Source organism: Rhinolophus hipposideros (genome assembly GCF_964194185.1).
Source record: "Rhinolophus hipposideros genome assembly, chromosome: 17".
Taxonomy (NCBI): domain Eukaryota; kingdom Metazoa; phylum Chordata; class Mammalia; order Chiroptera; family Rhinolophidae; genus Rhinolophus; species Rhinolophus hipposideros.
The window spans coordinates 32247991-32266393 of record NC_138063.1 but is presented as its reverse complement, the minus strand read 5'-3'; the positions used below and the strand labels follow the sequence as shown (position 1 = coordinate 32266393).

Sequence of the window (18403 nt, the reverse complement as noted above, 5' to 3'; positions counted from 1 at the left end):
ATTACTATCAAAATTCCATTGTCATTTTTCAATGAAATAAAACAAGCAATCCTAAAATTTGCGTGGTATGACAAAAGCCCCAAAATAGCGAAAGCAATCTTGAGAATGAGGAACAAAACCAGAGGCATGATCATGCTCCTTGATTTCAAACTATATTACAAAGCTACAGTAATCAAAACAGTATGGTATTGGCATAAACAGACACGCTGATCTGTGGAACAGAATAGATTGCCCAGATATTAACCCACATATATATGGTCAATTAATTTATGACAAAGGAGCCAAGAATATACAATGGGAAAAGGAAAGTCTCTTCAATAAGTGGTGTTGGGAAAAGTGGACAGCCACATGCAAAATAATGAAATTGGGTCACTATACTACACTATACACAAAAATTAACTCAAAATGATTTAAAGACTTGAATGTAAGACCTGAAAACATAAAACTCCTAATAGAGGCAGTAAGCTACTTGACATTGGTCTTGGCAGTAAATTCTCGGATTTCACACCAAAAGCAAAGACAACAAAAGAAAAATAAACAAGTAGGACTACACACAACTAAAAAGCTTTTGCAGAGCAAAGGAAACCGTCAACAAAATGTAAAGGGAACCTTCTGAATGGTAGAAATCATTTCCACATCACATATTTGATAAAGAGTTAATATCCAAAATATGTAATGAACACATTCATCTCAATAGCAAAAAAAAAATCTGATTTAAAAAATGGGCAAAGGATCTGAATAGACATCTTTTCAAAGAAGGCATACAGATGGCTACATGAAAAAGTGTTCAACCATCACTAATTTTCAGGGAAATGCAAATCAAAACTACAATGAGATATCACCTCACTACTTTTAGAGTGGCTGTTATAAAAAAAAGAAAATAAATAACAAGTGTTGGCAAAGATGTGGAGAAAAGGGTACCCTTGTGCACTTTTGGTGGGAATGTAAATTAGTATGGCCACTATGGAAAATGGTAATGGAGGTTCCTCAAAAAATTAAAAACAGAAGTACCATATGATCTATCAATTTCAACTCTGGCTATTTATTCAAAGAAAATGAAAACATTAACTTAAAAAGATATATGCACCCCATGTACATTGTAGCTTTATTTACAATAGCCAAGATATGGAAACAACCTAAGTGGCCATTGATGGCTGAATGGATAAAGAAAATGTCTCTCTCTCTCTCTCTCTCTCTCTCTCTCTCTCTCTCTCTCTCTCTCTCTCTCACACACACACACACACACACACACACACACACACCCCTGAAGCTGGAATATTACTTAGTCTTAAAAAAAGAATCTTGCCATTTGCAACAACATGGATGAACCTTGAATACATTATGCCAAGTGAAATAAGTCAGACAAAGAAGACAAATACCATATGATCTAATTTATATGTGAAATCTAAAACAAAACAAAAAACTAAGCTCATAGGTACAACAGCTTGATGGTTTCCAGAGGTGTGGGGGTGGGCGAAATGTGTGCAGAGGGTCCAAAGGTAAAAATATCCAATTATAAAATAAATAAGTCATGGTGATGTAATATACAGTATGGTAATTATAGTTAATAATACTATATTGCATATTTGATAGTTGCTAAAACATCTCATCACAGAAAAAAATTTTTTGTAATTATGAATGGTGCCATATGTTAACTAGACTTGTGGTGATCATTTTGCAATGTATACAAATACCAAATAATTATGTTATACAACTGAAACTAATATATTATCTGTCAATTACACCTCAATTTAGAAAATAGAATTTTAATAAGCTGTATTTGGAGATATAATACATGTGCCTGCTTTTCCTCAATGACTTATCAGATATTTTCTTTGTCAACAATCAAGAGATTTAAAAGTTAAGCACAATCATTTTTATGAACCTAGGCACAATATTTTCTTGTATGGAAGGTAAACAGGGTTGATGGATTTCCATAGATGTTAATGTCCTCCTCCCAATTTCTTAACCTTTGTTTTTAAGTTGCATAGAATACAAATTAATACCTTACAAGAAACAAGAAATCATGGGAGTAAACCATAGTTGGACAGAGTGGTGGGAGAAGAACGGCCTGTGGAAGATGAAAATATGAAAGAGGTGGGTATATTATAAACAAACAAAAACATGTCTGTTTTGAAAGATCACACAAAAAATTAACATAATATGACCAACCTTGTTTCACAATTATGAATAAACTGTATTCATGAATATCTTTTGAGGAACAAAGTGTTAATAAAACATGATTATCCCTGTAATATTGCCCCAAAGAACAATAAGAATAATTTATATTTCCAGAAATAGGAACCAGAAAAAAACTCCTCAATTAGAGTAATGTACAAGCTACTTTTAGAATCATTCCAAGTACTCAAGAGGATTATATTCCCTAATAGGTTTAAATTACCAGAAATAATTTGTTTCTCCCTATAAGACCGTTGAGATATTAGCCAGAATGTCAGTCACCACACATTTAATTTTGTAATTATTTGTTACTTCTGAATTTGAGTGAGTGGACCAAATATCAACGCCAGAGGAGAGTTTGCACTGTGTGGACTCTTATTCAAACGCATATGCTTCCACTAGTTCTAGCAATTATACATGGACTGGAGGAGGGCTTTCAGAAAAAGCATTTGTATGTTAGTCAAGAGCTAAATGTCATTTGAAGTGACCGCAAGCCTTGAAATCACAAAAGGAAATATTAGCAATGTAATTGTAATCATACTTGGCATTTGACATTTTTAACATGAAAGAGGAAATAAAGTAAGGCAACTCTGGCCTTCCTACCCTCTGAGAGTGACTCAGGCCGACAGACTCCAGATCTCTAGTGAGGCTAGGGGAGCAGCCTTGTGCCTATTTCAGGAAGAGGAATCAGTACCCAAACCCAGGAAAGAGGAATGTAGAAAATGGCTAATTCAATTTCCATATAGAGTGTGCTATTTCTGACTTACTAGAAAAGTAGAATATTCTGAACTCCCCAAGAGAGCTCCTTGCTGAGGAGTAGCAGAGGGCTGTTGAGGCCAGTAAAATGTAACTGATTTGTTCAACTAGATTCCCAGAGGACATGTCCAAATTCAAAGGATTTGGAAAGGAAACAACTAAAGCCAGCCATCATGAGTTCATACCACCTGGAAAGCCCTGAATGATATGCCAGAATGCTTATGGAGTCTTCTTTTCATTCCTCCCCTTTCGTAAGTAGGTACAACACAAAATTTTCAAGAGGACCTTTAGAGTACATAAAGATCCATTTTACTGTAGAGAATAGGCTTTCAGGAAGCTGCTGCCAGAAAAGGCTGATCAATATTGAGCTGTAAAACCATTACATGTGCTGGGCAGTTCAGGAAACAAACAGGGCCACTCACCTCTCATTTCAGAACACTTTCTCTGAAGCTCCCTGACCTACAGAAATACAGAAGCCTAGTGAAAAATTTGAGTGCTTAGTCAGATAGACTGATGGTTCTAAGATGGTTCATTTTATTTTGCAGATAATTCATCTTTTTCCTTTCAAATTTCCAGCAAGTGATTAACATAATTTCCAATCATTATAGTTTACAAATAAGCATCTGTGGGGACAAAGCCCCAAAAAGCAGTTTCCAGGCTCTCGGCCTCACATAGAAAGGTGCTGGCTCAGGTAGTAAATGGCCATCAACTGTGATTGGAGAGCGGATTGCAGAGAGGCGGATGCCGCTGGTGAGAATATAGTGGTATGACTCCTCTACTTATGGCTCCGTGGGTGTTCCTTTTTGGCCTCACCATGTCCTGTGTTCTTATGTAGGGAGCGGGACCAGAGACCCCACGTGACAAATGGTGTAGCGAGCAGGGTCCCCCGCACGACAGCATCATTTCTCTGAAATTCTGTATCTCAATACGTATGTGTGTAAATCGTTCATAGTCTCAGTTGAGTTCTAGGTTATTATAGTATATGTGGAAAAGCTGGATAAACAGAATAAACTCAGGCAAATCTGTGGTCACATTTCAAGTAGTTTGGGTTTGAGTTTGCTTTCTCTAAACATCACACAATTTTAAATTCTGACACAATGAAATTCCTTATTTTTTTTTGTTTTATGAAAGAATTTCATAAACTTATAAATTCATAAATTTCATAAATCTAGAATTTCCAATCTAAAGTGGAACCAGAGGATATGAAATAAAAAGTTTCACCCATCTGCCCTTGCAAAAACAAAACTTAAGAACTGAGAGACTGATTTCCCATAAAGGCCTGATGTACAGAAAACTAGTAATATTGGAATATTCTCAAGTGATATGGAGCTAATCAGGGGTTGCCTCATATCAATCTTGGAAAGTTTTGCTTTTGGTTTCCAGAGGTATAAACAAGAAATAACCCAGGTCAGGCTTGTGTTGCAAAATGAGCTGAATTGAGCTTTGTTTTTATGACTGGACTGGTTTTGTCACCTCAGGGAATTTTCAAAGCTTGTCTCTATTTGTTTTTTTATTTGAACAGACTCTAACTGAACCTTACCCTCTTTACATTCCTTGCCCATAAATACAGTCTACACCAAACCCTCAGTGGACTGGACTTGCCTGTAGCTTGCAAGAATTTGTGTCCTGAATTGCAATTCCTCTTCTATGCCTGAATAAACTCATTTTTTTTTAGCTTGTTTCAGTGTGGGGACAGAGCCCCAGAAAACAGTTTCCAGGCTCTCGGCCTCACATAGAAAGGTGCTGGCTCGGGTAGTAAATGGCCATCAACTGTGATCAGATGGCCATCAGCTGTTGCTAGTTGGCTGTCAGCTGTGACCCGTAAGCCATTGGCCAGTAATATAACTGCTGTGGCTACGTTAGCAGAGAATGGGGGCTAGCAAGAAGATGATGGCTGGCAAGCGCAGACTGTTGTTAGGACGGTGGGTTGCAGATTATGTAGATCCTACTTCCTATGTCTCCAGGCCAGCCGCCAGCGAGAATATATTGGTTTGACTCCCCTGTCCATGGCTCCGTGGGTGTTTCTGTTTGGCTTCACCATATCCTGCGTTCTTATGTGGGGAGCAGGAGCTGAGACCCCGCCAGACGCCCCGCATGACAAATGGCGCAGCCAGCAGGGTCCCCTGCACGACACTCAGTTTACCTCTTTATTTCACCCGACAGTTTCTGTCTCAAACTCATCCCAGCCTATGTCAAAGAGGTTTTCAATGCCTATCTTACAACTTATTAGCAATTATCAGAACCCTAAAACAGCTGAAAGTTTTTAAAAGCTGAGCAGTTGAAATTGAAAACATTACTCATTAAGAATCGCCGTTTGAGTTTCCATAGTTATTCACTGACCACTTATTTCACTGAGTGAATAGTACATACATAATTAAATGCAATAATTAATTATAAATAATTATAATTATAAATAATTATAAATAAATAATAATTATAAATAATTGTATAAATTGTTATAACTAAATTTATAAATTATAAATTTATGTAATTTATATATATAATTTATATAAATTATATAATTTATATATAATTTATATAATTTATAAATTATAAATTATTTATAATACTTTTATAATTTATATATAATTATATATATATAATTTATATATGTATAAATTATACAATTTATATATAATTTATATAAATTATATAATTTATATATAATTTATACAAATTATAAATTATAAATTTATAAATTATAAATTATTTATAATAATTTTATAAATTATTATAAGTAATTTATAAATAGTTATAAATAATTAATTATAAATAATTAATATAAAAATAGTACATGCATAAATAAATGGAATAAATGTAGGAAAGGTTTTCTGTAATAATAAAACCATTTAAAGACCGATATAATGGTGTAAGGTGAGAATAGTTGAATCTAGATTCAGTGTTCTTCAATACAGTAGCCAGTCACCATTTTAACAAATGAGCCATTGAAATGTGTCCCAATGTGACTGAGGAACTGAATTTTAAATTTTATTATAATTTTAGTTTCAATAGCCACATATGGTTATCGTATTGTACAGCACATATGTATGTCGATAAACTCATATTTGAAAGGGAAAACAAAGTAAGGATACAAATAATTAGGGCTTAAAGTTTAGAGTCAGAACATCAAAGGAATACATGTGGGAGAAATGTGCTTACTCCAGAATAGACAGTCACAAGTTGGACTCTGATAGAAAAATCTCTAGTGACAAAGTTTCACTATGTACTATAGAAGGTGCTTTGACAACTCACTCAGGTTTATTGTCACTCTATTGAGATATATAACTGCACAATCCCAATTATGTTGACTTAATTAGATCACACAGTCACCTTTCTTCACATGATAATGTTATCACGAGGACCTTCCCATTGTGTAAAGGGCATACAAATTAAAGAGAGGAGATTGCTTAACTTTTGTGAATCAATTTTAGGCTCTACTCTATAAAATCATTATCTACACAGTTCAACATAATAGACTTTATGCATTTTTCACACAATAGAAACACCCAGCTGGTTTCTGGGAGCAGGATGACAATGGTTCTCTCCCCACGTATCTGCACTACTGTGCATGTGGCTAGTGAACCAGAACAAGTTATTGAGAGGATCAGGTAAAGAACCTTCCGAGTTCCCTGGATGATTATGAGAAACATTCTTTCCTGAATCAGGGAAGTTAAGCTGAATATGCTTTAAAACAGAATTTCTGTATTTCAAAATATTTGTCTGAAATGTTTGATATGAAATACTTCTCTTCTTCCTATATTGTGCTCTTCAGGGGTATTAAGATAAAAAGAGAACAAACTTCAACAAGACATCCTCATCTTTATTATTCCCATGCTCAGCTGGATTTAGTTAAGTTCTCCAAAGAGGCACAATATTTTATCAGAATAATTTATTTCACTGAGTCTTTCATTTATCCATTTAATATTCCTTGAGCACCAAGATAAGCCAGTTACCTACTGACACTGGTGACATAATATTCATAAAAAAGTCATCATGCCTGCCCTCAAAGTGTACATAGTCTAATACAGAAAAGAGCATATCATAGACAGGTTAAATAAGACATATGACTACGGTATTGTGGGAACATCCAGGAAGGAAACTTAATGGGTGAGGCAACCAGAAAATTACCACAGAGAACATAAATAATAGCTGATGCAATGTCAGGTTCAGGAGAGGGCATTCCTGCATAAGATAACCCCAGAAACAGGCAATAGTATGTGTGGGGATGAAGAATTCATTTTTAAATAATCAAATGTTAGGTTTCTTGGGATGTCTAGATCAAGCTATCTGGTAGATAACTGGATACAAAATTTGAAGCTGAGGGCAAAGCATGGGGAGGATACACAACTTTAGGCATATTCTGCAGTTGAAGCCATAAGAGTCAGTAGGCTCTCCTTTAAGTAGTGTATAGAATGTGAGGATGACAAGACAAGCGCAGGGTGCTGGGAGCATCCCAGCATGGAAGGGCATGAGTACTGAGAAAAAGCCCAGAAAGCTGGAAGAAGGAGGATTATCTGAGGAGCACAAGGTGACATGAGAATGTTATCATGGAAGCCAAGAGTGAATGTTTCAAAGCTCTAATCATCAACAGATTCAAATATATCCAAGAAATCTGATAAGAAAAGAGCAAATGTCATCTTTAGTTTTGCAATAAGTGGAATCACTGGTAAACTTAACCTGATCGGTTTTAGCAAAATGATGGGGAAAGTCGGCTACAGAGGATTAGAGTGAGTGATAGATGAGAAGGGAAGACAGTAAATGAACAGAAACACTCCTTTGAAAGTTTCAGATCAGTGATGTTTCAGAATGTTGATACCTAGAGACAGCACTATCCACATACAAAGCCAGTTATACCAAGATGAACCAGCTAGTGCAGAATCTTATGGCCAGCTTCCTTAGACTCATAATTATAGGCCCTTATCCAAAACATCTTTATAGACAACGATCCTGAATGTTAGTGAGGAACAAAGAAGATAATGGATGTAAAGATTCGGGCAAACAAGAAATTGCCATACAAATGTTAGTTATTATGGTCATTATTATTACAATTTGGTCTTGTTTGATTTTGGTCTGGGTGTCAGCCCAGTTTACATGAGAGTTGAAAAACAAATTGAAAAGTCTGCCCAATGGAGTTCGTGGAGAGGAAACGTCAGTAGTTAACTTATGCATCATGCATATAATTTAGACTCAAGAGACCCAATGAATAACCACAGTGAACCACAATTGCCCTCTTTAGACAACTCATTGTGAACATCCTGATAGAAAGTCCCATGTAATTGGATGTGATAATAATGGGAGGATTGGCTGCTTGCTTGCTTCTCATTTCAATTGGATAATTTGAATAAATTCTTTATGCAAATTGTAACTGCTGTCATTTTTATAACACTCCAACTTGAAAATTTAGATTGTTAGGTGCAGACCCTTGCCAGCTCTAAAAAAAATGTAAGTTGGCTAAGGAAGGATTCCAAGGGCACCCTTTCCATGCTAAGAAGTCACTGATATGGGCAAGCTTTTCCTATTGCTACTGTACTCAACATTAAATAGGAGTTTATAAAACTCTTGGGAGCCTTCCTCTTTCATCAACAAAATCTTCAAATTCATTTCAATCTTTCTTCTTTTCTCTGATTCCTTTGCTTTATCAAAGAAAAAAATGTTTCACTCATGTCATCCAATACACATAAATATTCTCTTTGTACCTTTTTGTCTTTGGGCACCAAGTGTTCTATTTTTAAAATTTTATTCATTCATTAAGCCACCAAGGTTGGGCACTTACTATATGTCTGGCCTTATTCAGGGGATGCAATAGTGAACAGGGCAGAGTTTCTGATTTCAAGGAGTGCATATCTATATAGGGAAATATATTTGAGAACATATGTCACACACACTTCAATGAAATAAGTGCTAAAAGAAAGGCCCATGCACGAGGCTGGAAGGGTGTCCAGGTAGAGTAAGGTTTCACAGAGGGCATACTACTTAATCAGAATCAAAAGATTTTGATGTTTAAACAATTTTTTTTAATCTCGAATTGATCTGTAGGTTTCTGGAGAATGATTCTACCTTACCCAACTTCGTTTCTTTTAAAGTACCTGCTATAAACTTACTGTTTTCATTCGCCTCAAAATTCACATAGAGAAATCAAATATCAATGTGATGGTATTTGGAGGTAGGGCCTTTGGGAGGTGATTCGGTTAGAAGGGTGGAGTCCTCATGAATGGGACTAGTGCCATTTTAAGAGAGACCCCAGAGAGCTCCCCCACTCCTTCCACCATGTAGGCACACAGTGAAAAGATGGCCATCTATGAACCAGGAAGCAGGTTCTATCCAGACACCAAATATGCAGGTGCCTTGATTTTGGACTTCCCAGCCTCCAGAACTGTGAGAAATAAAGTGTTTCGTTGTTGTTGTGGTTGTCTAAGCCACCCAGTCCATGGTATTTTTGTTATAGTAGCTTGAACAGACTAACAAAGTAGCTATTACAGTTATTTGAACATGAGAACCCTAAAATACTTCTTAAATTAAATCCAAATGCTGGTAAGGTATACTTTTTCATTCTTCTGCCTGTACATTCTTCTTGAACATAGTATAATCTGCAGGGTTCACATTCTTATTACATTGGTTTAAAAGGTTCTGCAAACATTGTATTTCCTACAATCTTTGTCCTCCTATTTATGCTACCAATCCACATCACATTTCCCAGTTTCTGTTAATGGTTAGCATTCTGATTATCTTCATCTGCTTTATAAATTAAGTCAGATGTATAGCTATTATAATTCAACTTGGTCTCTTGAAACTTATTGCTGTCTTCTTTACTTTTCAGAAGATCTCTACAAATCCTAAATTCAGTAAGTCCCAAACTTAGATTAACTGGAGTTGTCAGCCATCAGATATGATGTTGGCATCTCATATGCTGCTAATCTTCTGCTATGTCCTTTTTAACTGTCACGATTTATATATATGTGTGTAGTTTCTTTCTCCACAGGTCCAAACCTGTTATAGGGAATGGCTTTTCCAATGTCTTAAAAATGAAGAAATAAGCTAAAGATAATGCTATTTTTAAAAGTCAGAATGTTTGGGATTCTCAGAATTTATGAAGAAAGTCCTCAAATAAAGGAAATCATGGGCCTTTTCTGTGATTAAAACAAGCAAAAAGTCAACAAAATCAAAACAGCATTAGCCAATATCAGTTTTATAGATAATATTTGATTTTATATCTTTTTTTAATTTATTGGGGTGACATTGGTTTGTAAAATTATATAGGTTTCAAGTTTACAAATGTATAATACATCATCTACATATTGCATTGTGTGTTGTATTTGTTTGTTTTGTTTTGAGAAGAAAAGTTATTTCGAGCTCTTTCACAACGTGGAATTAACCATTTCCTTTGCTACCATTACTATAACTGGAATCCTTTCTCAAATATGAGCTGAAAAATTCTCTTTGGTCTAAGTCTAAAGCTGCTATTTGCTAAGACTAGTCTTTCGTCATTTTTTAACCCAGTGGCACTCCGCCCAATGCTACTGCTCAAAGAAAGTGACATCATGTTTGGTTTGTTTCATGCCATACTAGTTAATATGCTACTCTTGTTTCTTCTCAGCAGTGCACAGATAGTCTGAAGAGTTCAAAGTTGTTCTTTGCTGTGTCCCTAAGAGATCTTTATGTCATCATAAAGAAGCCAAAAGATGCGTGAACTAAACACCCAACAAGGCAACCTATATAACCTTGAGCAAGTCCCCTAACTTTCCTGGCCTATTTCTTTCTTTATACTATTTTAAAAATAAAGATGTTATTATTAAAATGTCACTCAAGTCCTTTTATATACTATCTATGATAGTGAGGTTCTTCTGGAGGGTACAGGGGGACACGTACAGACAAGGTGGACCTTACCACAGTACCATAATATCTACATTCAAATTGCAAACTTATAAAACCTACTTTCTAACTACTTACATGACTGTATACCCGGAATCTATACCAAATCACCTATGGGCTTAGGAGCACTACTGAATAACATGATTGAGTTATGAATATCAATGTATTATGATTACATGTGTGTGCACGTGTGGCATCTGTTTCAAAGGACAACTTCAGGATGCTGAGATATAACTATATTTAATCTAGACTTAGAGTTCAGGATTTAAAAGATGAATAATAAATTAGGGATGTGAAGGTGAGAAAAGGCAGGACAAAGAAAAGTTCAGGTGTTTGGACACTGAGGAAAGCATGAAAAGATAGATAATGTCCTTTTCCTAAGAACAGGGAAAGCCCACCGAAGGGTTTTAGAAGAGGACGTGATGTTATCAGATTTTCCTTTTCTTAAAGATTACTTTGGTTTCTCTGTGGAGAATGGGTTGAAGGGCAAGGAAAACTTTTGGACCCCTGCTCAATATTTCATAGCAAAAATTTTACTTTAAATTCCCTCTCAGTTTTTATTCATAGTTGGCAGTTGCCCCAAAGTTCTCTCCTCTCTTCTCAAAAGCTCTCTCAATATATTCTCCCTTTGTCTTCAATATTTTCCTTTTCCTTTTTTTTGTGTATATATATATATAAAATATATAAATAAAAATATATTTTTATATAAAAATAATTATATTCCGCCCCCACTAGTAGATTTTTCATGCCTTTTTCATGAAAACACAATGCTTCCTCCAACTTTCTAACTAAGTAAATTAAAGGAACAAAGTGGGACAATCAACATGTGTCATTCCACAGGATCCTGTGCTTAGAAGAGTCAGATGTTTTGTTATCACTGTCCTGAAATTCTTAATTTTTAAATAAGAGGCCCCGCATTTTCATTTGGCATTGGGCTCCCCAAATTACTTAAGCCATTTATGGAGCAAACATTAAGTTATTTTGGTTATTTTTGAGTAGAGATGTGCAATACTCAATTTGGTCTATATTCTTCTTCATATGCCACTACCATGTGCAAAGTTTTACCCATTTCTCTTCATTTCAGTACTTCCACTATAATCCAAGTTACCACTGTCTTTTCCTGATGTTATAGACATAGCTAACACTAGGAAAAATAGACTTAAAGGTTTGCTAGTGATAAAGAGGAGTATTTTACAGTAAAAGAGTGACTCCATTAAGAAGACATACCAATATAAACAATATATGTACCTAACAAGAGAGTCTCAAAATAAATGTAACAAAACTGTCAGAATTGAAGGCAAAAGTAAACAATTCAACAATAGTAGTTGGAGACCTCAATACCTTTCTTTCAATAATGGATGGGAAAACTAGGCAGGTGATCAAGAATATAGAAGATTTAAACCACACTTTAAACCAACTAGGCCTAATATACATTTACTCAATACCCCACCAAAGGCAGAATACACATTCTTCTCAGGTACACATGGAACATTCTTCAGGATAGACTACAATCTGAGTCATAACACAAGCTTCAATAAATTTGAAAGGACTGAAGTTATATAAAGTATGTTGTCTGATCACAATGGAATAAAATTAAAAATCATTAACGGAAAGAAATTTGGGGAATTCACCAATATGTGGCAATTAAAGAACATACTCCTAAATAACCAATAAGTAAAAGAAGAAATAATAAAGGATATTAGAAAATACTTTAAGGTGAATGAAAATAAAAACACATATACCAAAGCAATGTAATGCAGATACAGTGCTTAAAAAGAAATTTATAGCTACAAATGCCTATATATAAAGAGAAAAAAAGACTTCAAATAAATGTCTTCCTTTTCACTTTAAGACACAGAAAATCAGAGCAAAACTTTTTTTCTCCTTCCACTTGAGGCGCCAATCTTTTGAGCTGGAAGGCAATGTATATAGACCAAAACTCAGTGATCCTGTCCTTAGTGGACCTTTAATTTTAAGGCACACCGAAGAGCCCCAATCTTCCAGAAGAATCATTCTTGAACACACATGGAACAGATTCCCAGTACTATAAAGGTAAGTGATTTTCTAGAGTACATACTCATTTGACCCTAATAATGCAATTCTCTCCTAAATATAGTAAAAGCACACCAAGCTCTTCAAATTCAAATTGGTCTTTTTTTTTTTAGGCATTTTCATTGGAAAAAGATAGGAAACATGTTTTTTAAACAACAACAACAACAAATGAGTTCTCGCTGTTACTACCAATTCAAATACAAGAATTATGGTGTTTTTGCCTGAACTGATTGATTTTACTTACATCTGTTTCTACTTTGCCCCCTACTGAAAATCCTAGCTTTCACGGGACACCAACGTAATTACACGTTTTGCTTAAACCACAACACACAGATAACAATCCCAAAATAATAATATGATTACTGAAAATAGTTTAAGGTATCACAGGCTTCCATGTTGTGGAGTCAAAGTATGATTTTGTTTTAGATCATGTGGAAAAGTTCCTCTCTATGGGGCAATGCCAACCACTCAATAAATAGGTAAAGTTGATTTGCATCATTTTTTTCAATATTAGGGATTCTTAAAGTCAGTTTCTTTCTTAACTATGTGAATATGTAAACTGTTACAAAGTTAAATTTACTAAACAAAACATAAAAATCAAGTAAACACAGAGAATCCTGACTTACATTCCATTCCCCATTCTGTTCTCCCCCATTCATGCCTCTTTAAAAAAATTATATAAATCCTGTTTTAATGAATACTATAAGTACTTTTCAGCTCTTGGAGTATATAAAGATATTTTTCATTATTTTTAATAGCTATATGTTACTCTCCTGTTTGGATGCACTATACTTGAATCAACTAGCCATCTATTGATGGACATTTTTATAAGGTAAGTTATTTTTTTTGCATTTGTAAAAAATGCTGCAATGAATAGCCTTGTGCATCTATGTATTACTTTTACCAATGGGTCTTTGCGATAAATTCCTAACCACAGATTCCTAAAGAGATTGCTGGGTCAAATGGTAAATGCACATGTAATTTTGCTAGATAATGTCAAATTCCACTCCAACTTTTTGCATTTCCACAAAGAATTAGAGTACTCATTTCCCCCACAGTCTTGCCAAAATGATATTGTGTAAAGATTGGGATTTTTGCTAATCTGACAGAAGCTGAATTTCTCTTATTGGCGTGAATAGTGTTGAGTATCTTTACCTGTATTTATGGTACATTTGCATTGCTTTCTCTGGGAACTGTGTGTTCATATTTCTAGCCTTGTTTTTTCTAATATATAGTTTTGGGTATTTCTTTTTAGAAAACCCTCAGGTATTGGCCTATTAATCCTTTGTAGTATAGATACAAAGGTAGCTAATAGGTAGCTAATAATTTTTCCACTTTATCATTTATTTTTTAATTTGCTTATCAAGTTTTTTGTTGTGCAAAAGTGTGTGTGTGTGTGTGTGTGTGTGTGTGATGAAACTCATTTTCCCTGGGGTTTATAGTTTAGGAAAGCTTTTCCTACAACCCAGTTATAAGAAATTCACCCATGAGTTTATTCTTACTATATATATGACTTTAATATTATATTACATTTTTGGAATTCATTCTGGTATACAAGCTCAAGACATTCCTAAACACTTAGCCAGCACGAGCCAATAGGAGCTGGCTCCAGAATACCACTCACATTGCTGGTGAGCATGTCATTATCACTGAGAAGCTATTGGCTGAAGGGCCATAGATTGTTTCCAGAGGTTATTTCAGTTTGTATGTTCTTAGGTATAAGAACTGTGTATGTTTCTTCAAGTCAGTAAAGTTCCTGGTGTCTCAAATTTTCCAAATTAAAAAACTCCTTTAAACATTGAGAAAATGTGTCATTATTCTTGAAGAACAGTACATTACAGCTTTAGGGAAGAATGTGTAACTATTTGGTTAAAAAAAAATTGCTATTTCTCTAGTTGAGAATTGTTTTTAAAAAATATGAAACAGCAATCATTCAGTTGCATAATAGTACTGCTACTTTCAGAAACAGCAACAGAAAGGGGAGATATCCTTGTAGGGAGATGGATGTTATGTATTAAACAGTCTTGTTCTTAGCAAATTGGCATTGACTGTTGCTTGTAACAGTATTATTTATTTTCTTCTCTCCTGTTTAGAGAATTTACTGCCCCCAAGTAGACACAAAAAATGCAATATGTAATATAGACTTACCACTACTGGAAGCATCATTCAGATTGAGCAGTCCCCCTCCTAGCCCTCTGTAACTATGGTAACTGTAGGTCCCATTTCCATTGATGTACAACACCTCCTGTGAGCCTGAAACAGCTGAGGTTGAGTAAGTGGCCTGGGCCGCCTCTAGTTTACACTGTTTGTCACCTGGAGCCGACTCATCCTGCAATGACAACAACAGTCCATTATTTACCAAACCCTTGTACTATTTCACCTAGAACAGAACTATCTTATTGTTTATCTACATGTCTGCATTAAGAAAAAATACATATATGCTAATCCATATTAAGTCAGCACATATGCACATTTTTAATAACCACTAAAAACTAAAAAAGGAAAGCAAAGTAACAATGTGAGATATATTGGAGATGGAGCAATTTCCAATTCCCAATAAATTTAAAATTATATAGAGTTGTTCACAATAGCCAAAAGGTGGAAGCAACCTAAAAGTCCATTGACAAATGAATAAAAATATGGAATATAAATACAATAAGATATTCAACATTAAGAAAAGAGGAAAATCCTGTCATATTCTACAATGTGGGTGCACCTTGAGGACATAATGCTAAGTGACATAAGCCAATTACAAAAAGACAAACATGTATGATTGCATTTACACTAGGTATCTAAAGCAGTCAAACTCAAAGACACAAAGTAGAAAGGCAGTTGCAAGGGGCTGGGTGGGGAAGGTGGGGAATTGTTCCCTGGGTGTAGAGTTTCAGTCATGCAGGATGGGGGCTAGTTCTGGGGAGTCTGTTGTACAACAATGTGTATGTGGTTGACAGTATTGTACTGTACACTCGGAAATTGTTGTGAGGGTGAATTTTATGTTAATTTTTTAAAAAGAACTAGCTAGGCTTAAAAAAATTACATGAAGAGAAATTACAATTTGCCAGAAAACATTTGCAAAAGTTGACATTCTTGAAATCTTTTTTTGCAGCTCTCTCTCTCCCTCCCTCCCGCCTGTCCCCTCAGCCTCTCTCCTTCTCACTCCTCTTTTTATTTTATGGTTACAGCAAAATTTATTGCATGCCTACCCCACACTAGGCTCATTACACACATCACAGCAGCCTGACAAAGACCTGAATAAATCCAGGATGTTCAGCTGGTTTTTCCTTTCTTAAACTCCACTAGTGTCTAAAAACTGTCCTTTAAAACTTCTAACCATGTCAAGTGGTAAAGATGTTGAAATTGAAATTTGCATAACATTGTATATATTTTCAATAGTAAAACTGATTGAATGAATTGCCCTTCAGCTGTGAGTATAAAGTCTAAAACATATACAACATATATGATTTCACTTGCCTACTGCACTCTTCATTTATTCTTTTAATAAGAAAGAATTATAAACAGATTTCTAGTGAATCCTTGGGAGTGTTTTTGTCGATCAGAAGTATTTTGTAGCTCTTAAAATTGGAGTGCATGTTTATGAAAAATGTAACTTTGTAATACATTTTTTGTGTGTGTGGCACCAAGCACTACAAAAGAGGAAACAGAGCAAGTTTGCTCTATGAACCCAGTAGTATTGTTATACTCAGAAATATTCTAATCTTTCACATAGTGAAAGCACAGCCATAATTATCAGAATTATGCAGTTATTATTTTGCTCTTATTCTTCTGATTTTTTTCAACTCTAACTGATCTACTCAACTCTGACCTTTACATTCAGCTGTAGACACATGATCTATGAACTTTTCGTCTTTCCATTTCTAGGTAAATAAAATTATGAAATAAACAGCAACATTCCTTATTGAAAAGTGAACTAAAAAAAAAAAAAGATTTTTCTCGCAGAATTGCCTTGTAAAATAAAACATGAATTGACTGACCTAAACTGCTGTACAAACTGAAATGTCTGATTAATTCCACTTTGTTATTTAAACCTTAGAAATCCCTGGGTGGGTGAATTACTTTAAAACAACAATTTTCCTGGGCACTAAAGAAGGGACCAAGATTGAATCAAATTTTGTTGGTATCACAGGCTCTACTATTTAGACTAGGAAGTCAGCAAGTTCTATATATAATATATATATATTATATATGTATATTAAATATTGTATTAAATAATATATATTAAATATGTATATTATATATGTATATGTATATTATATATATATGTATATAAATATTTTAAATTCTGGAAGTTATTCTTTGCTAGTAGAAAATACCCAACGACAGGATTTTAGACTGTAGTTTTCTGTAAAAGAAGATATTGGGCCTTCACCAAATTTACCACGGCTAATAGGGACTTTTTCTAAAGACAACAATATGTGTGTGGGGAGTGGGGGGGGGCGGTTGATGCTATGATAAAATTTTACATTACAGTAGTAAAGGAGGTTAATAAATCTAAGATACTAAAGATACTATTTCGAGGAATCTCAAGTTGTTGGAAGTAGGTGTAGGGTAAATACTCATACTAATTACAGTGCTGCTGTGAACAAGTAGTAGTATTAGTGGTATAGAAACAGCAACTTTTAGAATCTGTAACCAATTGTCTTATAAATGGCATGTTACAATGACAGGGTGAGTGAAGAATGATGAAACTAATGATGAGGAAACCTCATGGAGTATCCAGAAGCCTTTTATAAAGGTACGATGAAGTGGTCTCACTTCAAGGCATACAAATCTCTTCTCTGTCTGGGGACAGAAATTATTATTCATATAAAAAAACAAACAATTGCATATATATATAATGCATATATGTGTGTGTGTATATAAATATACACATATATATCACATAACCATTTGTATATTATATAATATATATACATATATTCACCCATACTAGAATAGGGACATGTCTTATATATTCATTGTTTAAGCTTATTAAATGAGTAAAGCCTATCAAAAGAGTAGTAGATCTGTGATATTTACATGGATTACTTTCATGCATACGATTTCTATTTTATATAAAGTAGTAGATTTGAAACTACTGTCCATGAAACTATAAGGCTTCTGGAGGAAATGTCTCAGTCTTCCTGAAATTATGGGACAAGGGCATACAGATGCTTGCTTTCACACTGCATCCTTCCTCTTTACCCAGACTAGCAGTTCTGCTGTTCTCTACTCCATACTCATTAAAATCACTGTAAAGCATTATGAACACCATAGGGCTATAAACTATTCTTTCTGTAAAGACACATAGCCACTGAAACCCTGAAAGAAAGCAGAATACTGTACACTTCACAGCAATTCTGAGGTCCTTGGGAAGGGGCTGGCCTCAAACAGTTTCATCACTACTAGTGTAACTTCCCAGTTTTGTGACTGAAACTAACTTGGGCAACATGATAAAATTTGAGTTTCTAGTCTGGGAAAATGGGTGGTTCCTCTGAAACATACCAGTCTATTTTTCTGTGTTTAGAAAATGACAATGAAATCCACTCAC

The 18403-nt window shown here is 34.7% G+C and overlaps 1 protein-coding gene across 6 annotated transcripts in view; it reads right to left on the bottom strand.

Moving 5' to 3' along the window:
* NOL4 (nucleolar protein 4) overlaps positions 1-18403 on the bottom strand; it is a 304929-nt gene that overhangs the window by 15502 nt on the left and 271024 nt on the right. For all 6 annotated transcript variants that reach the window (XM_081079085.1, XM_081079081.1, XM_081079080.1 and 3 more), the window contains one exon: positions 15004-15184. In XM_081079085.1, the coding sequence (XP_080935211.1) occupies positions 15004-15184 (181 nt within the window). The remainder of the gene's footprint in view (positions 1-15003; positions 15185-18403) is intronic.